This window comes from Nuphar pumila, chromosome 5 (assembly GCF_984573655.1).
Source record: "Nuphar pumila chromosome 5, dmNupPumi1.hap1.1, whole genome shotgun sequence".
Taxonomy (NCBI): domain Eukaryota; kingdom Viridiplantae; phylum Streptophyta; class Magnoliopsida; order Nymphaeales; family Nymphaeaceae; genus Nuphar; species Nuphar pumila.
In genome coordinates this window covers 12,312,776-12,339,713 of record NC_143253.1, presented here as the reverse complement: position 1 = coordinate 12,339,713, position 26,938 = coordinate 12,312,776, and the positions used below count along the sequence as shown (strand labels likewise).

Below are 26,938 nucleotides of genomic sequence, written 5' to 3'. Positions count from 1 at the left end.
AACACAACAGCAAACACAAAAAAACAAAAACAGAAAAACCCGAACACAAGGATCGGTTTGGGGCCTTTGAGATATATGCGTAAGATAGCATACACAACACCAAATCAAAACAAGCAGCCCTTTCTCTGCAAAAGAGAGAGAGAGAGAGAGAGAGAGAGAGAGAGAGAGAGAGAGAGAGAGAGAGAGAGAGAGAGAGAGAGAGAGAGAGAGAGAGAGTAGAATCGGGGCGGAGATATGGGCGTGGATTACTACAAGATCCTTCAGGTGGACAGGAACGCCAAGGACGATGATCTCAAGAAGGCCTACCGGAAACTCGCCATGAAATGGCACCCCGACAAGAACCCCAACAACAAGAAGGAAGCCGAAGCCAAATTCAAGCAAATCTCCGAAGCCTACGACGTACCCATCTCCTCTCCTTTTCTCTCTCTATCTCTCTCTAGATTACGTTCATCGTAAGGTTCCACCAAAGTGAATTATGCTTTTGATCAGGTATTGAGCGATCCCCAGAAACGTGCGGTCTATGATCAATATGGAGAGGAAGGGATCAAGGGGCAAGTGCCCCCACCGGGATCCGGTGGCTCTTCCTTCTTCTCCACCGGAGAAGGTGGCCCCAACGTCTTCAGGTTCAATCCCAGGAACGCTGATGACATCTTTGCTGAGTTCTTCGGGTCTTCTGGCCCGTTTGGTGGCGGAGGCGGCGGGTCGCGGGGTGGTTCTCGGTTTCCGGGTAGCATCTTTGGCGATGATTTCTTCGGGTCCTTCGGTGAGCCTTCGATGAGTCAGAAGCAACCGCGTAAGGCGCCTCCGATAGAGAACCATCTGCCCTGTAGCCTGGAGGATCTCTACAAGGGCACAACGAAGAAGATGAAGATCTCGAGGGAGATTGCTGATGCGATTGGGTAAGTTGGTCAATCCATGGAATTAGTTGAATAGCCCTTTTGATAAAGATATGATATGAATTGGGTTCTGGCTAGATTGTCCTATACTGTTTATATCCTCTGAGATAGCCACATTTAGAATTGATTAACTAACAAACTTAAGCTTCTTGTTTGCACCAATGTAGTGAAAACCAAAGCCAAATGCCTTTTTCTTTCTCTTTAATGCGTCATTTGGTGTTTTCGAGCTTCATTCACTTGGATTAGGATGGCGTCGAGTAGCTGAGGCGCTGAAATATCCTAACTGCTGTGGCCTACGTTGCTCTGTTTTGATGTCTTCCAGCAACTTTGCTTGTTGAGTTGCAAAACTGTGTTAAAATTGTTAACATAAAACATTAACATTCCATTAATTGGCCTGAAGCGTACTCTTTGATTAGGCGAACTTCATATCTGGAATGATTTCAAGTGACTGGAGAATGTGCTCTCGACTTCTCCTATATCCTTCCGAAATCTTGATTAACAACTGCTTTATGTGCTTCATTATGCAATTATGCTTAAATGCTGCAACAATATTTCTGTTTCAACAGTTCACTTCCAATGGCCACAATAAATGGCCATATTAAAAATTAAACTTCTTAGTCAGCTGGTTCAGCAGCTATATAGAAGTCCTAGGTACCAGCGGTTTCATTTCCCTGATTTCTTATCTTGATTCTGTCACCAATTGTTTAACAAAGTGATACCAATTTTCCTGTAAAAATTAAACTTCTTAGTCAGCTGGTTCAGCAGCTATATAGAAGTCCTAGGTACCAGCGGTTTCATTTCCCTGATTTCTTATCTTGATTCTGTCACCAATTGTTTAACAAAGTGATACCAATTTTCCTGTCTCACGACTCGTAAACAAAAAGAGAAAAGAGAGAGAGGGGAGACCACTTTGGTGAATCAAAGTATATAACATTTGCAATGACATTTTCTTGCTATTTATCTAGTGCCTCGACCTATACACTGCTTTTCCAGGATGACATATACACAGCCGTGGCTGCTTGAAAAGCTCATGCAGAAAGGTTGTCAGACATGCAGTTACTTAACGATCCCTTCTATTAGGGCTAGAAAAAGAGGTCTTGTGGACACTTTTTCTATTAGTTGGGGCCTTCTGTGACCAAGTTTCACTTGCAACACTCAGGTTCCTACTTTGTATATTTCGCTTACTGCCATAAGATGGTGTTCTATATTTTGTTAGTTTCATCAATCTGATCCATGTGCAATTGCTCTTAGCATATCACAGTTTACATTTTCCTTATATTCAATATTTCAGACAAATCCATTTGAAAAGCATGCTGGCTAACTTTGGTAGGTCACAGGTTGATGATTATGTGTTTGAGTTGATCATTCTTGTTTCCTCATGTTTCCTTTCTATATGCCTATTCAATTGATTGATTTTTATGGCCTGTAAGTTGGTTTTTCTCATGTTGATAGGTAATTTTATATTCACCAACCATTAGTATATTCGGAAGAAGTGTCATACGGTTCTCAAGGGCATCAACAAGTGTCTCAGCTGGTGTAGAATTATTTATCCGTCACATGTGATTCCGTGCACACAAGTTCTTTTGGCCTTTGATGTTTACAAGTTCCAGGAATGTAGTTTTCCAGCCTTTTTTGCATCCAAAGCTGGTGTCTGTAATTGATGGCCCAGGTGCCATTGACATTCTCATACAAAGTTTCTCAGCAAGTATATATGTATCCCTATCCCGATATGATTCAGGAAAGCTAGTTTCTCTTGGCCTTTCATGTCTGGAAGTTTCAGGGATTTGGTTTGATCTGTCCCATCCAAAGCTCTTATTATGTATGATTGAAGGAAGCAAGTCCTCTTGGCCTTTCATGTTCATAAGTTTCATGGATGTTGTTTTCAAATGCTCTGACCATTCAAAGCTATTGTTTTCTGGCCCAAATGCCTCTAGCAGTCTGATAAAGCTCTTGCAACCATGTCATAGTCCTTGAGTTGTTCTATTTCTGTCATGGGAAACTCATATAGGCCTGCCTGCATTCCACACCAGAATAGTTAAAGTTTACCTAAAAAACCTGCTAATTAACTCTGTTAATTTCGATATATAGATCAAACTTACACTTATTTGAGTGTATAATGTGAAGATCAACAAACCGGACAATGTTTCTAAATGTGCTAGGCCTACATGTGGAATGTATGAGTGTAAAATCTTGCCTTATTCTGGAAAGTGATTCAAGTACAAAACGGGCTAGTATCACCTTTGATATAGTTGGTAACTCCCAAGATGAGCATAAGATTCTTTACTTAAATTGGAAAAAGAATGGTCATCACTCATCAGCAATGAGATGCAAAATTGTGAATTTTTTGTGTGCTTGAATCTATTCTCGTTCAATATATTTTTGAATGTACTGTTGTTTGGTAGCAGACTGCTAGTGTTGCTGAGATGATCCATCATGTGCATTCTTTCTATTTGCAGCAATTTACTATTCAAAATTTTGTGGTTGTCCAAAGACATTCACAAAGGGACATTTCTTTCCATATTTGTAAGTTGTGCAATATGACTGGATTGCATCTCATGCCTTAAAAGGTGGAAGTCATTGCTTAGTTGTAGATGTCTAAATGCATTAGACTTTTTTCAGTCATGTAAACATAGGAAAATCATCAAATACTTACATTTAAAATTGAGGATTTGAGGACCAAAATCAGGGCTGTACACCTGTACCTCATGAACTGTAGTAACAGTTGAAAATATGATGTTGAATGTTAATTTTACATGTAGTAGAACTTCAAAGTTTTGACCCATTTGGCATCCAACTCACAAAAGGTGATCATAACATTTAACCATAGCTCCTTAAAAGAAGACAAGCTTTAACAATGGGAAGAACCATCATTATTTGGAATAACTTTAAAACCTTTACCATATAAAGGTAAGTGATGTTGGCACATCTTTACTAGAATTGAGGAAATAGGGAGGTTGTGTTTGTCACGAACTGAAATATATGCTTTGGTGTGCCACTTATGGGCAAGAGAACACTTAGAGAATGTGACCTCTTATAGGTCAACACATGAAAACACAAGAATAAGCCACTAAAGGCTGAGAACACACATAAAAATAGTGGATATTATTGGGGAATAATCCCTTGGAATAGTTAATACAAATGAGAGGAGGCAGACCCCTTTATATACAAAAGATGACCTATAGAAAGTCGTTGGGTAGGGTCCAACGACTCCCTATCAAATACACAAAAAGCCCGTCAAGGTTGGGATTTATTACATTACTAGAAATAAATAAAAATAAAAAACAAAAATATAAGGATACTTATTTTTGACATGTGAAAAAATCAAAATACCCCTGAACTATAAGTAAACAGAAAATGTACATAAACAAGTATATATATATATATATATATATATATATATATATATATATATATATATAACACTCTCCCTCAAACTTACGGTGGAATCACCGAAAGTTTGTCCAATAAAAAATGAAACCTCGGGGAAGGCAAGACTTTTGTGAAGAAGTCTACAAGCTGACATCACATATGGTAGTGAAATAGTCTTCTTCAAAAAAATTTCACGAACATAATGATAGTGCGCTCATGAAATGTATGATTTTCAACAATGTAGATGGCACTTTTGTTATCATAGCATAGTCCTGGCAGTTTTGTCACGATTACTCCCATATCTTTGAGAAGATGCATCAACCATACAATTTCAATTGTAGTAGTTGTCATGACTCGATATTCGGTTTTTGTAGATGATAGAGATACTTTCTGTTGCTTCTTGCATTTCCATGATATCAAAGAATCTCCTATAAAAACACAAAAACCATTAGTTGAGCGTTTGTTATTTGGGTCTCCTCCACAATCAGAGTAAGAATAAGCAATTAAATTAAGAGGAGAAAACGAAGATAAAAATAATCCTTTAGAAGCAGAATTTTTTAAATATTTAATGATACACGTCACAATACTCATGTGCACAGAAGTAGGAGAGTGCTGAAATTGATTGGTCGTGTGAACTGCATGTGCTATGTCTGGTCTAGTAATAGTCAAGTATGTCAATGCTTCAATCATCTGCCCATATGGAGTAGGATCTTCCGGAGGTTCTCCATCATCAATTTTCGTTTTTGCATTTATCACTTCGGGAGTATCTATTCTTTTGTCATCAGTAATTCCAGACCTGTCAATAATTTCAGCTGCAAATTTGGATTGAGACAACAAATACCCTTGAGAGGAATGTACAACCTCGATCCCTAAGAAAAATCTGAGAAAACTAAAGTCATTTCAAAACTTTGCTTGAGAATAAATTTAATTTGATCTACTCCCTGTTTATCTGCTCCAGAGTTATGATCATATATCATCAACATAAAGCAATAGAATAACAATACTTGCAACATAAATCTTAACAAACAAAACAATGTCAGTATAACATGAAGTATATCCAAGCTTAAGCATAACAAAAGTAAAAAGATCATATCAAGCTTTTGGGTCTTGTTTAAGACCATAAAAATTCTTTCTAAGGCGTATAATTTTTTTTTTAGGAACATTATATCCAGGGGGTGGATCCGTATATACTTCTTTTAAATCGTCATTTAAAAATATATTTTTAACATCCATTTGATAAATTAGCCACTTTCTAATAGAGGCTATGGCTATGAGAATTCTAACAGTAGTCATACGTGATACAGTGGCAAATGTTTTATCGTAGTCAATACCATATTCTTGAGCATATCTTTTAGCGACTAACCTAGCTTTATGTCTTTCTAGAGATCTATCACTTTTAGTTTTGACTTTAAAAACCCACCTACATCCTATTGATTTTTTTGGTTGGTATATCAGATAATTCCCAATTTTGAGATTTTTCTAAGGCTCTAATTTCTTCACTCATAGCATTTTGCCACTTAGGATTGTTTTTTGCTTGATTATATGTGGAAGGTTCAAAGTTTGAATAAATTTTTGCTAAACAAGCTCTATAGTGAGGTTCAAAAGATTCATATGACACAAATCTATCTGTGTATCTACGTGGTCTCTCTGAGTGACTAATTCTTGTGTTTTCTTGTTCTTTTATGGTTGAATATTTTTTTTCCAAATCACTTAGTGGTTCATTATCTTGTCTTTTTTGAGATTGAATGACATTTGGATGATCGCGAGACTCAGTGGCTTGAGATTCATTACAAGTTCTCTCATTAATGTCTTGATTTAGTGGGAATATTTCTAAAAACTTGTATTCACTTTCATCTTTGGATAAGACAATGTTAAAACCATTTTCTTGTTCTAGAAATGTGACATTCTTAGAAATATAAAGCTTGTTATTTTTAGTATCATAACATCTAAATAATTTTTGGCTTTCTCCATAACCTAAGAATATACATGGAATTGCTTTAGGAGATAATTTATTATTCTTATGAGTGAGAACAAAGCATCTACACTCAATGACTCTTAGTTTTGAATAATCAGGAGAGACATTATAAAAATTTTCATATGGTAAAAGATTTTGAATTTTTGAAGAAGGTAGCCTATTTATAAGATATACGAAGGTGAGAGCTGTTTCAACCCTAAAATATTTGGGAATACTTTTAGATATGAGAAGAGTTCTAGTGGTCTATATTATGTGTCGATGCTTTCTTTCAGCCAAACCATTTTGCTGTGACGTATTAGCACATGACGTTTGATCAAGTATTCCATTTTTTCTTAGATATTGTTGAAAATCATTAGACCTGTATTCACGCCTTGAGTCAGAACGAAAAATAGATATATTGGACTTTAAGAGATTTGTTACTAATGATTTTTTTTTTAAATTTCAAATACTTTATATTTATGTTTGAGAAAATATATCCAAGTACAACGAGAGTAATCATCCACAAAAATAGCATAATAAGTATATCTTCCTTTGGAGCAACAAGGGCAGAACCCCAAACATCAGAATGAATTAATTCAAGAGGTTTAGTAGTACAAAAAGACCTTTCTTGATATTGAATTGATTTTATTTTTGCAAGAATACAATCGGTACAAGAGATTTGTTCATTACAAAAGCGCGTCAGATGAGGAATATTGGATAATTTATGCATACTATGGTGTCCTAGTCTTTGATGCCACAAAACTTTATCCAATATTTTAACATCAAGGTAAAAAGTGTTGACAGGATCCATATAGTATAAGTATCCTTCTCTATGCCTTTCCTCAATCTGCCTCCTGGACTGGAGATCTTGTATTAAGCATTGGTTATAAGTGAATGGGACTCTACATCTATGATCCGTGATTTAAGAGACAAAAACTAAATTTAAATTTAGTTTTGGAATCTTATTTGAGGAATACTAAAACTAAGACATTTTTCAAAATTTTTAATTTCATTAATATCAAAAGAGGTTCCATCATCAATGCAAACATTTTTTTACTATTAAAACTTCTACAATTGAAAAATATAGATTTATTACATGGTTGCCAGTCAAGGAAGCGAGAGTAGGAAGCGAGTCCGAAATGCGCTTCGGAGAAGCGCGCTTCCCCACGATTTATCATATGTCAAATGAATTGATACACCTGAGTCTAAAAACCAAGAAGTCTTACACGAAGGAGAAGATAAGGAAACAGTGGCACCAATCACAGATTGTCTTTTGAGAAGAAGTTGCAATGCTTTTACTGGTTGAGAAAGAGACATGTTTGAAATTGTTTTGTTTGAAGAGTCTTGATCAACTTGTGAAGTACCAACCGTGGCAACCTTTTTTTCTTTTTTGTTCCTGAATTCTAGACAAAATGGTTTGATATGACCTGTTTCCTCACAATTATGATAAAAAATACCTTATCCTTTTTTTTCATCTCCTTTATTCTCCTACACACGATTCTTCTCATAATTATTATTTTTATAAAAGTGTAAGGGTTTATATGTTTGAATCAATGTTGTGAAAAGCGTTAAGGTGTAGCGAGACGCTCCACCAAAAACTGAGGCGAGGCATAAAGCGTAAGCCTCAAATGTTTTTTTTGAAAACTTAAAAAACTATAAAAAAATATCTAAAAATGCAAATAAATAAAAAAATGCTTTATTGATGAAGCAACAACTAATAAGAAATAGAAAATCTAAAATAAATACTAAAAAATATGAGACTAACATGTAAAAGTAATTGAGAAACTGACTGTAAGGCTCAATTTTTTTTTGAAAACTTAAAAAAAAACTATTAAAAATATCTAAAAATGCAAATAAATAAAAAATGCTTTATTGATGAAGCAACAAGCAATAAGAAGCAACAAACAATAAGAAATAGAAAATCTAAAATAAATACTAAAAGATATGAGAGATTAACATGTAAAAGTAACTGAGAAACTGATTATATAACTTAAAAAACAATTAAGGATTAACTTCTTCTTCTTCTTAAATACTAAAAGATATGAAAGATTAACATGCAAAAGTAATTGAGAAACTGATTATATTACTTGAAAAAAAACTAGAGAGAGAGTACTTGTCGGTGAGAGACGATAGACGAAAGCGATGAGAGAGAGAGTACCTATCGGTGATAGACGATAGACGAGAGAGAGCAGCAGGGAGAGCCCTCGTCTTCTTAATTTTCCTTTCAGCAGAGAGACGGAGAGCGAGAGATGAGAGAGACAAAGCATGGAGAGCGAGAGACGAGAGAGCAAGAGAAGAGAGCAGGGAGAGAGAGAGCGAGAGACAAGAGAGAAAGAGATTAGGGGAGAAAGAGAGGGAGAACCCGACCCTAATCGGTGCCTCCCTCTATTTATCCCTCTAATTTGGGTCAAATGGGCGCTTTGACCCCCATTTGATCCAACATGTATGAGGCACGTGCCTCTGTGAAAATGTCTATGAAGAGACAATACGCATACAAGCATAAATACTTTATAAAAGAAGTGTACGAAGACACTCTCACAACACTTGAACAAAATACGCAAAAAGCGTAAAAATAGCAAACATGCAATAGTGCATGTATTTCATAAAAAGAGCAAATGCTTGAGACTCTCAAGCTTGGAGAATAACAAGGGGGAACACCCCTATTTATACAAAAGCAATGAGGTGCAAAGGGGGGCTCCCAAAGGAGTCGTTGGGGAGCCCCCAACGGTCACATTTGTGACCGTTGCACCCCCCCCCCCCCAACGGTCACATTTGGTGGGGTCATCACATTCCTATTATGCTTCGATACCTGGTGGGGTCATCACACAGATTTCCATCATGAGCGCTAAGTTTTTGATGAAGTACACTCGGAGTTCCCAGAGGTTTGCAGTCTTTAATGCTTGCCTTGCTGAGAACATCTACGGTGTACTTGTGCTGAGTGAGTGTCAAGCCATGAGCCTGATTATCAACTTCTATACCAAGAAAATAGCGCAAAGCTCCAAGATCTTTCATTTTGAACCTCTGACTTAGTAAGTCTTTTACTTCTTGAATGTGGGTCGCAGAGTTTCCTGTGATAACAATATTATCAACATAAATTAATAACAGAGTGGTCACAGTCTGACTTCTGAAAATAAACAATGAGTGGTCCAACATGAAACGTGAAAATCCATGTTTCTGAATCTCTAGTGAGAAGCTATCAAACCAAGAGCGAGATGCTTGCTTTAGACCATAAATAGCTCTTTTTAACCTGCACACATGAGTTTTACAATTTTGTTCTTGATATCCAGGGGGTTGCTCCATGTATGCTTCCTCCTTCAAGTCCCCATGCAAGAAAGCATTTTTTACATCAAGTTGACTCAACTTCCATCCATGTTCAACAACCAGATAAATAATAATTCGAATTGTTCTCATTCTTACAACCAGACTAAAAGTCTCATCATAGTCTTGCCCTGCTTCTTGAGTGAATCCTTTTGCCACGAGCCTTGCCTTGTATCGTTCAATGGTTCCATCTGGCTTGTACTTTATCTTGTAGACCCATTTACATCCGACAACATTTTTGTCAGGTGGTCTGGGAACAACTTCCCAGGTTCCACATTCATGCAAGGCTTGCATTTCATCATTCATGGCTTCTACCCACTTGGTAGAAGTGACTGCCTAGTAGTACATAGTGGGCTCATCTTCCTTATTGAGAGCAGTTAAAAAGAGTTGAAGATCCAAGGAGAAGTTGTTATAGTTAACCCACCTGTCAATGGGATGTCGTATGCGGCTTGATTTTCTGACCTGAAGAGTGTGAGGAGTCGGATTGCTGACTGAGATATGATCTGAATGGCTTGATGTTGTCGGTCTTTGTCTAGAATAGACAATGCCTTTGTATCTGCCCGGTACTTTCTTTGAATTCTGTGGCCCCGACGTCTCAGTGTTCTCAGACATCTCTTCTTCTTGCTGCACACAATCTGATGAACATGCTTTATTGGAGCCAGCAAAAAGTTCTGAACTCAACCAAGGATAGTAAATTTCAGTTGGTATATTCGTTGCATCAGCTTTGTCATCAAAATTATGTTAATCAAAGACAACATTTCTTGAAATTCTGATACGTTTGTTGGTGGGATCATAACACCTATATCCTTTGTAGTCATCTGCGTATCCCATAAACCTACACTTCTGGGCCTTGTCCTGAAACTTGTTTCTCAGGGACCGATCAATATACACATAACAAACACATCAAAAAACACGCAGATCATGATAACTAGCATGAGCTCCAAAGTGACAGTGATAAGGAGACTTATTTTCCAGAACGACCATGGGCATTCTATTTGTTACATGCACGACAGAATGAAAAGCTTTTGTCCATAGGTTGATGGGAAGATTGCTGTCATGAAGCATACTCATGGCACTTTCAACAATATGTCTATGTTTTCGTTCAACAATTCCATTTTGTTGAGGAGTGTGAGGGCAGGACACCCTTCTTCCTATTCCGTTATTTCGAAGAAAAGAAATAAAATCACGGGATGAGAATTCTCCACCTCCATCACATTGGAAAAATTGATTTTTGACCAAGAAAAGGAAATTTTGAAACAAAGAGAAGACTTCTGACTTATTTTTTATGAAATATATCCAAGTGTATCGAGAATAACTATCAACAAAGATTAGATAATATCTACTTCCAGACCCAGAGACAATTGGGGCGGGTCCCCACACATCAGAATAAATAATCTCAAAAGGTTTTGAAGCTCTCTTATTAATGAAATAAAAAGGCAATACATGACTCTTGCATAAAAGACAACTAGAACATTTATGACTACTCTCATCTCCATTAAGACTTTCTTTTGGAATGAGATTATTAGAAACAAGTTTCTCAATAAAATGACTCCCACAGTGTCCTAACTGACTATGCCATAAGAATGACTTATTACATTCAGAGATACTAAAAACACTGGCAGAAGAGGATGAACACGACTCTAATGAAGGCTTCAAAATCAGGTGAGCAGGGCGAACATCATGACATGAAGCTTCTTCAAAGACATACATGTTGCCTCGTCTCTTTCCTTCAACGAATGTTTCCCTCGTGCGTAGGTCCTTGACCTGCACAGAGAAGGGAGTGAATTCAACTGAAGCATTATTATCATCAATAAGTTTGGAGACGGAGACAATATTTTTCTTAATGTCATGAAGAACGTCAGAAAGAGTAAGAGTGAAATGTGACATGGGAATGACAGTCTTTCCAACATGAGAAACAGGATGGTGGGATCCGTCTCCCGTGACAATCTTACTTTTTTCGAAATAAGGAATATGGTTAGAAATTTTACCTGCATCGTCGATTACATGAGTTGCTGCCCCTGAATCGACAAACCATGTGCCTTCATCACTCTGCTTCAATTTTAACTCTGACAAAGCAGATATCAGCAAATCTTTAATGTCTCCACTGTTTCTGGTATTTGTGAACTTTCTTTTGGTTTCTGTCTGCGGACCCTTTCCTTTATTCTCTAGATTATGCCAACAATTCGCCTTGATATGCCCCTTCTTGTTACAAAGGAAGCAAGTAGGAATGGATCTTGGTCCCTGCGCATGAGCTGACATGTTTGGAGTGGGAAGCAAACCACGCCCTCCGTGTCCACTTTGCCCTTGTCCTCCTCGTCCCCGTCCTCTACCATAAGTCACTCTTGTAGTCAAAAACTTCTTGAGTATTTGGATGATTATGAGTTTCTTTAGAGAATCCCTTCAGATTTCATACTGGATCAATTTGGCTCGTAGCTCATCGAAGGTAGGAAGAACATGAAGGCACAATAGTGATGTAACTATCATATTGTAGTCAGATCCCAATCCACTCAGAGTTTGTTGCACCATGTCATTATCACTAACGGCACACCCTATAACTGCAAGCTGGTCTGTGATGATCTTTATCTTGTTCAAATATTCCATAATGGTCATAGAATCTTTTCTTAGCAACTGAAATTCCCTTTTTAGAAAAACCACCCTTGTTTGAGAAACCTGCGAATACGTTTGAACCAGTCGTTCCCAGAGTTGTAGCGCTGTACAATTGTTAGGAATGACAACGAGAATCTCTTAAGACAGAGTTGATGTGATGTATGCAACAACTGATTGATCTTTCCTTTTCCAATTAAGAAATTCAACATTTTTGGCATACACGATTGAACTCGCCCCTTGGTCGTCTTTTTCTTCTCTCGAGATAAATTCTGGTGGGACTGAAGTGGTTTCATCCAGGTGACCGAAGAGGCTTTGACTCCTTATGAAAGGAATAATTTGTCTCTTCCAAATCAAGAAATTTGAGGTGTTTAACTTTTCAAAAACAAGCTGGTTGAGAAAACTTGAAGAAAGGTTTGATTGAGAGTGATAAGAATCCATTGAGAATGAGAATCAACAGGAGTATCCACGAAAAATTCTAACCCTTTTTTTTTGGAACAGAGGGTCGTAAATTGTCAGAATCGGAGGATGCAGGAACTGATGTTCAACTTGTGAAAACTGCTATTCAACGACGTGTGAAAAACACCTTCACACGTTAAATATATTTGCAGAAATAAGAATCAGGAAGGGAACTATACAATAAACATATATTTGAATGTGCAAGTACGAGGAGAAGGTTGGACACAGGAAGATCGAACAGACAAGCAATAAAGGAATGTCAAACAAGCAATATCAATAAAATGAAATAGGGATCGTGATTGGTCTGGTGTTTCACGTGAGTCGATTTCAGCGATTCACGTGAAACACAACCACTCCTTTTTACGGTTTGGGTTCACGTGAACAGGATTCACGTGAGCCTCAGATCCAAGAGAGAAACAGACCCACTTGAGGTGTGGGTGCACAAAATAATGTTAAAATATATGTAATCATATATACATATATATGTAATCATATATACATATATATGTATTTATCTCATCATACCCGATAAAGTGTATTTTTTGTAATTCTGCCTATTCGGGGCATTTTAGTCTTTTTACATCTTTTTGCATGTATTTTATTTTACATTTTCTTTTTCCTTTTTATTTTTTCATTTATTGTAAAATGCATTTAATGCATTGCATTGGGGGTCCCAACCAAAGGAGGCGTTGGACCCCCAACGATCACAAATGTGACCGTTGGGGGCCCAACGAGTCTCTTTTTGGGCCTCCCAATGTTCTCTCTCTCTCTCACTCTTTCTATCACCCCTTTGTGTATAAATAGAGGGGTATTTCTCCATGTAAGGCATGGCCTTTTAGGCCCTCATTCAATAAAGTTTATGTAACTTATGCCTCTTTGTAGGCTTCTTGTGGTGTCCCTTAGTGGACCATTGTGTTATTCCCCATTATGGGGTTGTGTTTGTCCAATGTTGGACCTTATGAATGCATTATGCATTCTTGTAATTTATTTCCGCATACTTTCTAACATGGTATCAGAGCAAGGTTGTGACCAAATTGCTCTTTGGTGCATCGGAAAGCGTGTTATTCAAGAAATATTAAGAAAAATGGTGAAGTTTTCTTGTTCTCTCTCTTTTCTTTCTTAAAGTTATTTGGTATGTATTCTTTTTCGTTTAATATCATGCATTATAAAGAAATATCTACTTCCTTAATAATCTATATGTATGTGTTTTTTGTTTTCTAGTTCTTGTGTTATTCGGTTCTTCATTGAGCCTTTGCTTTTGTGTATATCACATTTTTTAAAATCTCTTAAAAGGTAATTAGTTAAATCGGTGAACTTGTTTGTCATTGCTTAAAACTTTCTTTAATAGGGTCGTTAATCGTGCTTATCTTTGAAGCATAAGTTGATGTCAATCTTGAACTCGTGTGTATGGTTTTATGAGTCTTTGTGATCTTATTATTGTTTTTCAAATCCTACATATGATTTAAAAGATTTGTATTGATGTACATCTTTGACTCCTTGAATTTAAATTTTTATCTAATAACTTTGGTACTTTGAAGTTATCTCTTGCATATTTGCTTAAAAGCATGAATTATATATGTGTGAGAAGTTTTTTAAAGAAAAGTTGAGTTGAGATTGAAATTCTTTAACATATAAAAGCTTGTGATAATTCACATCCTTTTCTACACACTTGCTATCATATATTATGAGTAGTGATGTTTATTAGAGATTTCTCATATAGTTATATTTTTTAAGAATCTCAAAAATGATTTCAAATCATGTGTCTTAGTGCATTTTTTTTTGTAATTAGAGATTCCTCATGTAGTGATGTATGAATACCTCTAGTAACTCTTGAAGTATGGTTTTCTTCCATTTGGAGTTAAGTTTTTTTCTTCTTTGCTTTACATACTCGTTTTTTAGTGTTGTGTGGTTCTTATTGGTGAATACTATGTGTGAGACTTTCACAGTTCTTGTAAGAAGAGTGTTTGTTCTTGTGAAAATCCTTCAAAGTTTTGGTCTTAAAAGGATTATTCTTTTGGGAAGTTTTTGTTGTGGGCATTTGAAGGTCTAATTGTAGAAGTCCAATTCTTTCTACAAGCTTGGTCCTTTAGTTTTTGATTTTCTACTAATATTGCAAGTTTTACAAACTTGTTTTTTTTTGTGAATTTTTCCGCATGAGTTTTTTCCAAATTTTACCGCATCTATTAAAGAATGCCCATATTAAACTAAATTTGTTATATTGTCATTCGACATCTTATATTACATAAAAATTGCATCTATTATCATTTGGTGTGTATATAATTGCACTTTATATCTATCATGGTTAAAGCTTGTGGGATTATAGCCCAAGCTCTGTTAGTGAAACTTATGACTTTTGGGTTCGCATTTGCGAGTTTGTATTGTGCTTTTTGTGCACAAGTGTTCCTGTTGTGCGTGTGTGCTCACATTTGTTTCCCAGAATATTGTAATATTGTTCTTGGTATCTTATTGAAGATACTTTTACATGAGTAGTTAGGGTTTGATTTGACTCTTGGATTATTCTAAATAAGTTCTTGCACATGATGTTGCTTAATATTGTAAAATTGTCTATGGAAAGACAATACGCATACAAGCATGAATACTTTATAAAAGAAGTGTTCACAAACACTCTCACAACACTTGAACAAAATACGCAAAAAGCGTAAAAGTAGTAAACATGCAATAATGCATGTATTGAATAAAAAGAACAATTGCTTGAGACTCTCAAGCTTAGGAAATACAAGGGGGGAACACCCCTATTTATACAAGTGTCAAAAGGTGCAAAAGGGGGGCTCCCAAAGGAGTCGTTGGGAGCCCCCAACGGTCACATTTGTAACTGTTGGGGGGCCCCAACGACTCTATTGGGGGACCTCCAATGCACTTTAAATAATATCAAAAAATAAAAAAAGAAAAGATAAAAAAGAATTACAAAAAATAAATAAGAAAATTACAACATATTCCAAAAGGAATATGCGCAAAACAGGAAATTACAAAAATACCCTTTTGGGTAAATATATATTTATATATATAGAGATATATGTACATATGATATATTATATCTAAATGTATCTCTATGTATATAAATATATATATATTTATATTTACAATAATGATTTTAGGAGATACATTTTAACACCCTCCCTCAAACTTACGGTGTGATAACCGCAAGTTTGTCAAGAAGGAAATGAAATCTGGGCGAACATAGAGCTTTTGTGAAGAAGTCGGCAAGTTGATACTCAGATGTCACATATGGTAGATCAATGACCTTCTTCAAGTATTCTTCTCTGACATAATGATAGTCCATCTCTATATGCTTTGTTCGTTCGTGAAATGTGTGGTTCTTGGCAATGTAGATTGCACTTTTATTGTCACAGCATAGCTTTGTTGGTTCTTCGACAACTACTCCCATATCTTCCAAAAGACGTCAAATTCATACAATTTCCATGGTGGTAGATGCCATGACTCTATATTCGGCTTCAGTGGATGACAAAGAGACCTTCTGTTGCTTTTTACATCACCATGAGATCAAAGATTCTCCTAAGAAAATACAAAAACCAATTGGAGTGACGGTTACTAGGGTCACCTCCCCAATTTGAGTCAGTATAAGCAAGCAATTTTAATTCAGAGGAAGAAGATAGAAATACTCCCTTGTTCATGGTTCCCTTCAAATATCTGATGATGCGAAGGACAACACTCATATAAACGGTTGTAGGAGCGTGCTGGAACTGACTGACGATGTGAATAGCATGCGACAAGTCAGGTCGAGTAATGCTAAGGTACATTAGAGAGCCTACCAACTGCCTGTAAGGAGTAGGATCGGTTAGGGAAACACCATCGTCAATCTTCATTTTTGATCCCACGACTTCAGGAGTTTCGCATACTTTGTCATCAGAAATTCCTGATCTGTCAATAATCTCACAAGCAAATTTAGACTGAGATAGGAAATAACCACGTTGTGAATAAGCTACCTCAATTCCAAGAAAATATGTCAGAAAACCCAAATCTGACATCTCAAATTTTAAAGTAAGACGGAATTAATACCCTTGACTCCTTGAACATCATCACCTGTAATTAACATGTCGTCAACATAGAGTAATAGAATCACAATTCCTGCATTAGATCTTCTAGTAAATAGAGCAGTGTCAGTATAACATGAGGAAAAACCATTTTCCAACACTACACTGGTAAATCTATCATACCAGGCCTTGGGGGCCTGTTTCAAACCATAGAGGGCTTTACGAAGACGAAGAACTTTATCTTTAGGAATCTTCAAGCTTGGTGGAGCATCCATATGTACTTCTTCGTTAAGATCACCATTTAAAAAAGCATTTTTCACATCCATTTGAAAAATGTTTCAATTTTTAATAGATGCAATAGTAATAAGACAACTAACTGTAACCATTCGGGTTATAGGGGCAAAAGTTTCCTCATAATCAATCCCATACTCTTGCCCATACCCTTTAGCAACTAAACAAGCTTTATACCTTTCCAAGGATCCATCGCTTTTAGTTTTAACATTAAAAACCCATCGACAACCTATAGTTTTCTTTCCTATGAGTAGAGTTTGGAAATCTCAAGTTTCAGCCCTTTTAAGGGCATTAAGTTCATTTTGCATAGCTTCTTGCCATTCTATGCATTTTTTGGCTTCTTCAAAATTCCTTGGTTCAAAATAAGAGTGAATGGCACTAAGGCAAGCCCTATATCGGGGTGAGAAAGAATCAAAAGAAACAAAACGAGTTGGAGGTCTTCTATTCCTTTCAGATCTTCGGTGGTCGACAGTAGGAACAAGCTCACTATACTGGTCAATAGCACTTCTAAAGGTGTCTTGGTTTCTACGAGAGTAGGTTATTGGATCATTTGAAAGTCTACTTTCTTGTTCATTGAATGAGTTATGTTCACCAATGTCACCATCATTTTCCTCATCGTGATTTGATGATACATCATCATCACTAGATATATCATCATTACTAGACAATAGATCAAATAAGAAGGAATAATCAAAGTTTTCTTGTTGAGAAACAATTTTTTCAAAGTCACTTTCATTTTCCAAAAAAGTTACATTTCTAGAGACATATAACTTATCATCTCGAAAATCATAACAACAAACCCTTTTTGAGTTTCGGAATATCCAAGAGAGGCGCAAGGGATAGCCTTGGGAGATAGTTTGTCATACTTATCCGTAAGTATAAAACACTTACACCCAAAGACTCGTAACCTATTATAATCCGGTTCAAGTTTATATAAAATCTCAAAAGGGGATATTTTCCCTAATATCCTAGATAGCAGGCGATTTATCAGATAAACAAAAACAAGAGTTGCTTCTGCCTAAAAATTTTTAGGAATGTTTTGGGAAATAAGAAGGGTCCTAGTGGTCTCAATGATGTGCCTATGTTTTCTTTCGGCCAACCCATTCTGTTGAGGGGTTTTAGGACAAGACCTTTGATGGATAATTCCATGATCCTCAAGATATACTTTAAATTGATTAGAGAGATATTCCCCTCCAGAATCACTCCTAAATATCTTTATATTACTGTTGAATTGATTCTTGATCATTGAGTGAAAGGTTTTAAAACACGAAAAAACTTCATGTTTGAACTTAAGAAAATATATCCATGAATATCTGGAAAAATCATCCACAAAAATGACATAATATGAAAAGCCTCCTTTTGAAGTCACAGGTGCGGGTCCCCAAACATCCGAATGAACAATTTCGAAATTTTTAGAAGAGAACATGGTTCTTTGCTCAAAAGGTAAACTTTGCATTTTTCCGAGAATACAATCATTACAAGAAATGAACTTTTACATAGGTCTTTTGCAAAATGCAAATAAGACAACTTGGTGATATTAGGATGACCAAGTCTTTTGTGCCATACATTTATATCTTTGTTTTGGGCCACATTACAAAAAGATTTTGGAACTCGAAGAGATTCCATATAGTATAAGTCTCATTTTCTAAAGCCTTCCCAATCAATTTCCCGGACCGGTGATCCTGTATTAAACATTTATCACAAGAGAACTTAATATCGCAACCATGGTCCGAGAGTTGAGAAACAAAGAGAAGATTTAAATTTAGTTTAGGTATAAATCTAATTTTTGGAATAAAAAAATCTTGAGATTCGAAATTACCTATACCTTTAATTTCAAGAGATGTTCCATCCGCAGTGGAAACAAAAGAGGGGAAAACATTTTTTGAGAAATCGGAAAGTGAAAACATGTTTGGGGACATAAGAAAAGATGCATCGGAGTCCAAAAGCCAAGAGACTTTACCTGGAAGCGATGAGGTAGACACGGCGGCACCGGAGGTGGCTCCCTTGAGTAGGGGTTGAAGGGCTTCTATTATTTGATTTAAAGAAAGTGACCCACTTGATGATGCCTCCTCCTTCTGTGGGACACCGGTGGTAGCCATTGCGAGAAGCTTTTTCCATTTGGGACATATGGGTTTGATATGTCCAGGTTCTTTACAAAAATGACAAATAATTTTGTTATAGTCCCTTTTTCCTCTTGGCCCACTATTTTCACCTTGATTTTGTGGTTTAAAATGAGGGGGACGATAGGCTCTTACATTGTTCCGGGGTCTTGATACGGCAATGACCTCATTACTTTCTTCTTGATTACAAGGAACCATAAGAACACTTGATCCTTGTTTACATAAACTCATACGAGTCTCCTCACCACTTAATTTGGTGAGTACATCTTCAAGAGAGGGAGGAGAAAAAGATTATAGGAGAGAGGACCTTATTTGCTCAAATTCGAGCCTTAGCCTATTCAAAAAATTGAAGAACCAATCTTCTTCAAGTTGCTTGTGACGGAGTTCAATTGCTTCTCCACTCCATTTTGGTTCAAGCATGGCAAGCTCATCCCAAACGGAGGAAAGATCGGCAAAATATTCCCTAATAGTCATTTAACCTTGAGTAAGAGAGAGAGCCTTCTTTTGAAGATAATACTTATGAGATAGATCCCTCGATGTATACATTTTTCAAGATAATGCCAAGCTTCCGATGCCTTTTTGAATTTAATAATGTTGGCATTAATCTTGGTTTCAACGGATGAGAAGAATCAAGAAAGAATTTTGAAATTCTTCATTTCCCACTCATCGTGTTTCTTAGAATATTCTTCAAGAGCTTTAACTCTTTCTTCTCCTTCAAGAATCTTGATCTCACTTCCGTTTACCACAGTAATCTTGGGTTCCGGTTCGGGAATTGTGCCTTGCACATAACGGGGTCACATCAAAGCCAACTGTTGGTTCAACCCGCAGAATCGAAACAGAGCGCAAAATAATAGAAATATTGCTACACCAGGAACTGCAGGTACCTTTCGGGTCAGTGATGATGCTAAGGATCTTCTCTTATCTGCAATGGCCAACTTGAACTTGAAACAGAATGATGATGGAATATGGTATGTTGACTCCGGGGTAGCGACTCATGTTACTAGCAATGCAGGTAAATTCTCTACTTTGGTTCCCTATTCTGGAAAATCAAATATTGTAACTGGAGATGGGACTCACACCCTATTTCTAACATAGGCAATGTCCTTATTCCTTTGTCTGAGTCATCTATTTCTTTATCTGATGTCGTTCATGCACCAAATATAAAGAAAAACATTGTCTCTGTATCTAAACTTGTTGACTCTACTAATTCATCTGTGGAATTTACTCCTACTTCTGTCTTTGTCAAGGATCTTCAAACGAAGGAGATGTTCGCTAAAGGAGAACGACGTGGAAACATGTATGTCTTCAATGAAGATCCAACCTCCAGTGTCTTGAAGCCCAAGTCTGATCATGTCTCTAAAAACGTCCTAAGTTTATCCAAATGTAATAAGCCAGATCTCTGACATTCTCGTCTTGGTCATTGTAGTCAAGTCTTTATTGAAAAGTTAGTGTCCAATGGTTTTCTTTCAAAGTCTGTTTCATTTTCATTAAAGAATAAAATGTGTTCCAGTTGTCAAGTTTGCAAGAGTCATGTACTTCCTTTTCATCAAATAAATAAAAGATCTTCTATTCCTTTTGAGGTAATATGTTCTGATGTTTGGGGTCCAGCTCCCAATGCTTCTTCTTCTGGAAGTAAATATTATGTATCCTTCATTGACAGTTTCTCTCGTTTTACCTGGATATTCTTCATGAAACACAAATAAGAGGTTTTTTTTATTTTTCGTCACTTTCATGCCTATGTTAAAAATCAATTCTCCCAAAATATTCAAATTCTCCAATGTGATGAGGTGGTGAGTATTCCTCCAAAGAGTTTTTAGACTTCCTCCAAGATAATGGGATACATCGTAGAGTTTCTTGCCCGTATACTCCACAACAAAATGGAATTGCTGAACGTAAACACAGACATATTGTGGAGAGTGCAATGAGTATGATGCATGGTTGTAATTTGCCCATCAACCTTTGGACAAAAGCTTTTCATACTGCCACTCATGTGATAAATCGTCTTCCTATGCCTATCCTTGAAAATCAGTCTCCCTATTATGTTCTCTTTGGTATACAGCCTAATTATGATGAGTTACGAGTTTTTGGGTGCACATGTTATGTACATGTTGACAAATCCATGAGAAACAAATTTCAGGACAAAGCCTCTATATGCCAATTTGTAGGTTATGCAGATGAACACAAAGGGTACAGGTGTTATGACCCTATCAATAAGAAGATCAGAATTTCCAGAAATGTTGTCTTTGATGAAAATAGCTTTCCAGAAAATAAAGCCAACTATGGTCGTGAACATGGTGATATGGCTGATAATTGGTATAATCCATGGCTCAGTGCTGAACTTATCTCACATGCTGCTGAATGTACCGCTTTGGCTCCTGAAAACATACATGATGAGACGGTTTCAGATAAGGTGTCGGAAACAGAATGTCAGAGATACAAAGGGAATGTCTACACAAGAAGACCCAAAGCGCAAACAGATGCACCTATTGGAGAACACATGACATTCCCCAATAATGTGGAGGCACCAAGAAAATCAAGCAGGATAAGGCATCCAATTGAAAAATGGGTAAGTTACGATAACTTTTCTATGGATTTTCAGATTTTCCTATCCAAGGTTGAAAAACATGAAGAACCACTTGGATTTTGTCAAGCTGTTCAATCTGACAAATGGATTGAGGCGATGAATGAGGAAATAGAGGCACTTCATGAGTGTCGAACATGGGAGATAGTTGGTCGTCCCCCCGATAAGAATGTTGTTGGCTCAAAATGGGTGTATAAGATTAAATATAAACCGGATGGGAGCATTGAACGATATAAGGCACGTCTTGTTGCCAAAGGGTTCACCCAAGAATATGGTGAAGATTACGATGAGACCTTCAGTCCAGTAGTGAAAATGGGAACCATTCGCATTATTCTTGGCCTGGCCATTGAGCATGGGTGGAGCCTTAGTCAGCTTGATGTCAAAAATGCATTCCTTCATGGGGACTTAAAAGAAGAGGTCTATATGGAGCAACCTCAAGGTTATGCAGAGGGAGACCCAAAAGCATATGTATGTAAATTAACCAGAGCATTGTATGGTTTAAAGCAAGCCTCCCGGTCATGGTTTGAAAGCTTCTCCTCAGAGATTCAGAACCATGGTTTTATTCGTTCCCAACTAGACCATTCTTTATTCATATACAGGGATGGAACCACTGTAGTTTTCTTACTTATATATGTTGATGATATAGTGGTCACTGGAAATGCTCCAGAACGTATTCAACAAATTAAAGTTTTGCTGAGTATGCGATTTAAGATGAAAGATCTTGGAAAGCTAAGGTATTTTCTTGGTGTAGAGGTGGACAGACAGGATGGAGAAATGTCATTAACCCAACACAAATACACTCTTGATCTTTTGGCCAAAGCAGGAATGACAGATTGCAAACCTGTACCTACACCCAGTGTTGTCAATAAAAAACTCAGCATTTGTGATGGCGAGTTGTATCCTGATGCAACCAAGTATCGCAGTTTAGTGGGCATGTTACAGTATCTTACTTTTACTAGACCAGATATTGTATATTCTGTAAATCAAGTATCTCAGTTTATGCATGAACCAAAGACTGGTCATATGGATGCCATCAAGCGTATTCTCCGATACCTAAAAGGCACGGTGGGTGATGGACTCAAATATGCTCAATCTTCATGGGCAACACCGAAACATGACATATTGGCCTATACAGATGCAGACTGGGCAGGAGACCCAGATGAAAGAAGGTCGGTTTCAGGATACTGTGTTTTCATTGGAAGCAATCTTATCTCATGGAGTAGCAGAAAACAGAAAGCTGTGGCAAGGTCTAGCACGGAGGCAAAATATAGATCTATGGCAGCTACCACAGCAGAAGTAACCTGGGTTAGGCATCTCCTTACAGAAATGGGAGAGAGTATCTCAAGTTCAACTCTCATGTGTGATAATAGAAGTGCTGTACAAATTGCTTTCAATCCTGTTCATCACGGTCGGACCAAACATATTGAGATTGACCAACATTTCATCAGACAAAAGATAGCAGACAAAGAGATTGAACCAGTCTATGTGCCTTCAGAAGACCAAGTTGCTGATATGTTCACAAAAGGTCTCACAAGTAACCGCTTTTGGTATCTGAAGAACAAGTTGCACATGGTTCAATCCCATGTACAACTTGAGGGAGGGTATTAGAATATAGATTGGATATGGATCCAGTACTGGATCCATATCCATATAGAATAGCCTCACGTGGTTTGATACATCATAATGTATTTTACATTACTAACCAAGGGCAATCTTGCCATTGTAAAATATTATTGTAAACCTATTCTACATTAATGATGTTTAGTGCAGCACGCAGGGATTGAAGTGGCTGCCGATTCCAAGGAAATCCCCTCTCCTCTCTTCCCACTCCTACTTCTCGGTATTCACGATAGAACTGCCAATCCAAGCAGTTTTAACAAAAAGTAACTAAAAAACTGATTACATAACTGAAAAATATATGAGATTAACCAACAAAAGTTAAAATATATTAAGAAACTAATTACATAACTGAAAAATATACGAGATTAACCAACAAAAGTTAAAATATAGTAATAAACTAAGAAACTGATTACATAACTGAAATAACTGGAAAATATATGAGATTAACCTACAAAAATCGTGTTGATCATGTCTTAGAAATCTTGTTGTAAAAAAAAAAATTTTTTTTTTTTGCGCCTCAGGCTTGCTTCTTGAGGCACAGAGGGCCGCACCTCAAGGCAAGGCACGCCTTTTGCGCCTCAAGACGTGTTTTTGATAACACTGCTTTAGGCGCGTTTTTAATAACACTAACCCTGACAACAAAGTTCAGAATAGAAGATATGGAGTTAGCAAGTAAATATGATCTCTTGTACAAAGTTGGAGAGAGGAAGTGAAGCCTCAAATCGGATGAAGGAAATGAATGACTAAACAGCAAGAGAGCTCCCATAGGAAGGATAGTATTCTCTGTTCCATTAGGTTAAAATTCAAGCCTTTGCTTGTCTGAGTTCTTGTCTATTTCTTCATGTCAGCTTCAAAAATGGAAATTCAACTTTGTGATTTGAAAGTAAATTTCTCTTTGTCCTCTTTTTCATTTGGGGGAAGTTCAACTTGAGTTGGAGTGCAATAAAGTTTATGTTGGTAAATGCAATAAGTATTGGTTTTTTCTTTTCTCCAAGATGGGGTTAGTTGCTTGTGGGATTTTCACGTAGGTCCTCAGTTGGAAGTCTTGTTCTGCCTGAGGAAGAAAAAGGGTGGGCTTGTGAAAAAGAGAAGCATGCAGATTCTAGAAGAAAGAACTCTAGTCAATGAAGATACAGAACTAATGGAAAAAGAAAGGGTGAGAAGAATTCAGAAGAAAGAATAAGGAAATATGTTAAACATGCTCATGAAATAGATGACAAAGTAGTTTGAAGACTGAAATGTGCGAAAGAATTTGCCACTTATTGCAAAATGTGTAATATGCATTTGTGGTTTGGTGGTTGATATAGTGAGAGCAAGAACAGCATGTGACATTCTGAATCATCTCATCATATCTCATTTTTGTTGTGCATAAATTGAGAATTTGGTAGCTGGCAAGTAAATGTTCCAGGTAGAACACCATTGAAATGTTTATTGTTCCATGTCCCTGTTCAAATTTTGCTCCTTGAGATAGCTACAACATGTCTGAGTTGGAAAAAGGTTTGAGTTGAAATTCATCTTAGAGTTATGTATCTTTATGTTTGTGCATTTTTGTGTAGCATGTTTCTTTTGGACAATGGCATGCAGGTGAAACTTGTCTCCGTGGAATATAGGTTTACGAACATCCATTTTGGTTGGGGAAATGCCATGTATGTTTTATTTTTATGCAATTTCATCAAATGCAACTGAAAACTCTTCCAAAGTGGAAACTAAACCTTCAATTATGAGAAATGCCCACAGAAAATTAACCACTTGATAATTGAGAATTGTTCTGTTGTATCTTACATTGTTGTTTATGTTGGAAGCGGTACTATTTATTGTTCATAAACATATGAACAATAAATAGAGTGCTACTTTTGAATTTTATAAACAATTACTTGTATATAGACTGCCTTCTTTGGATGTTTAAATAAATAAATGAAATGAGGAAACAGCCTCCTCCACTGACATCCCCACCGCTGGATATTCCTCCACTGAAAAAGCCTTCACTGAAGAGTCCCTCACTGCTGGAGGCTCCTTTACTTTTTCTTTCCCCTTCTCCCTCTCCCTCCCCTTTTCCTGCCTCATTGCCACCTTCCCCTTGTTCTTATCCCTCATTTTCCCTCCCCTTTTCCTGATCCTTACCTACCATCTAAACTCGCTACTCGCTAGAGAGCTCTTTCATAGATCCAGTGGAACAAGAAACATTCTGCCGTTCTGAAGAATGAAATCAGATGCCAGAACACATGGAAACAAATCTTTAAACGGTAGGTTTTCTGGCAATTGAGCGAGTGCAATTTGTTCTTGTGGCCATTGTCTGTTAGAAATGATTGGTGGTGTTGGGTTTTTGGGGGGCGGGGACCGCTGCATTTGTTTGATGAAAATCTGTAACTGAAGATATCCAAACAATGTGTAAGCTATTTAAAATAAACATAAACAAAAATGAGGTATCTACAAAGCATCCATACACCTACCTAAAACTTATCATCCGTCTTGGTGTTATATTTTTGACTGAAACCATAAAATATCAGACATCTTTATCTGTTTGCTATTGTCTTAGGTGCCCTGTTACGGCCTGTTGCAATGACCAGTCTCATGGTGACTCAGTAAAAGGTTGTGTATGTCTAAATGTGGATACTGCCTTTTCAGATATGCCTAGTTTTCTGGCATCCTAACATTATGCAGGATAATGTAGGTTCCAATTAAGAGGGCTTTTATGGAGAGTAATTGATTTTCATTTGGATTTGATTGTACCATTGTGGTTGAATCTGAGCACCCTTCATTTTGTCTGCTTTGATAGTTTCTACCTCAAGAGTTGAGAAAAAATGTTAAGCTACAGGACTTGGCCTAGACACCATCCACCGACCAACCCACCAACCCACCCCACCAAAAAAAAAGAAAAAGAAACTTTGTGTTGTATTGTTCGACTGAATTGCTAAAGTTGTCATGTTTCTTTATGAGCTCACCAATCCATTTTGTTTTGACTTTGATTGTATTTTTTTGTGCTGTACATAGAGATGAGAGCCTGAAAGTTAGCTTCATCTTGTATGGTGAGTGGATTAATGGTGCTCACACTATTATCTTTTGCTCTTGCTGATCCGGTCAGGAGAACTGTTGCAATGGAGGAAATACTGGCGATAGAGATTAAGCCAGGATGGAAGAAAGGAACAAAGATCACGTTTCCAGAGAAAGGCAATGAACAACCCAACATCATTCCTGCAGATCTCATCTTCATCATCGACGAGAAGCCCCACAGCTTGTACACGAGGGAAGGGAATGACTTGGTCACTACACAAAAAGTATCTCTACTGGAAGCTCTAACGGGTTTTGTTGTCCATTTGACAACTCTTGATGGTAGGAGCTTAACCATTCCCATTAATAACATTATATATCCGGACTATGAAGAGGTGGTGCCCAAGGAGGGAATGCCCATACCTAAGGAGCCATCTAGGAGGGGAAATTTGAGAATTAAGTTCAACATAAAGTTCCCTTCAAGGCTAACAGGGGAACAGAAGGCTGGGATCAAGAGGTTGCTGACAGCTCCATAAAATATGAAGAATCTCAAAAGATGGATACATGGTATAATTCGTGTAATTTAGTTGCATTAGCTATTTGTGTGAAGAGGTTGATTGTGGATGTGCAATAGCTAATTTAGAAAGTTGAGTGTATTTAATAGTAATAGATGCAACCATGTCTATCACAATTCATTTCATGATTAATTTTTTTCATTTCATCTT

At 37.0% G+C, this 26,938-nt stretch overlaps 1 protein-coding gene across 1 annotated transcript; it reads left to right on the top strand.

Moving 5' to 3' along the window:
- Positions 1-144: 144 nt before the first annotated feature.
- Positions 145-26,938, top strand: LOC149836809 (uncharacterized). Its single transcript, XM_090005590.1, has 3 exons — positions 145-399; positions 490-899; positions 26,308-26,938. The coding sequence occupies exons 1-3, from the start codon at positions 235-237 to the stop codon at positions 26,747-26,749; spliced, it is 1,017 nt and encodes a 338-aa protein (XP_089861716.1). The 5' UTR covers positions 145-234; the 3' UTR covers positions 26,750-26,938.

Excerpts from the sequence above, each read along its gene's own strand:
- LOC149836809 (XM_090005590.1), top strand. The coding sequence starts at position 235 with ATGGGCGTGGATTACTACAAGATCCTTCAGGTGGACAGGAACGCCAAG. Across the intron at positions 400-489 it reads AAATCTCCGAAGCCTACGAC|GTATTGAGCGATCCCCAGAA; the intron begins GTACCCATCTCC and ends GCTTTTGATCAG. Across the intron at positions 900-26,307 it reads GAGATTGCTGATGCGATTGG|GAGAACTGTTGCAATGGAGG; the intron begins GTAAGTTGGTCA and ends TGATCCGGTCAG.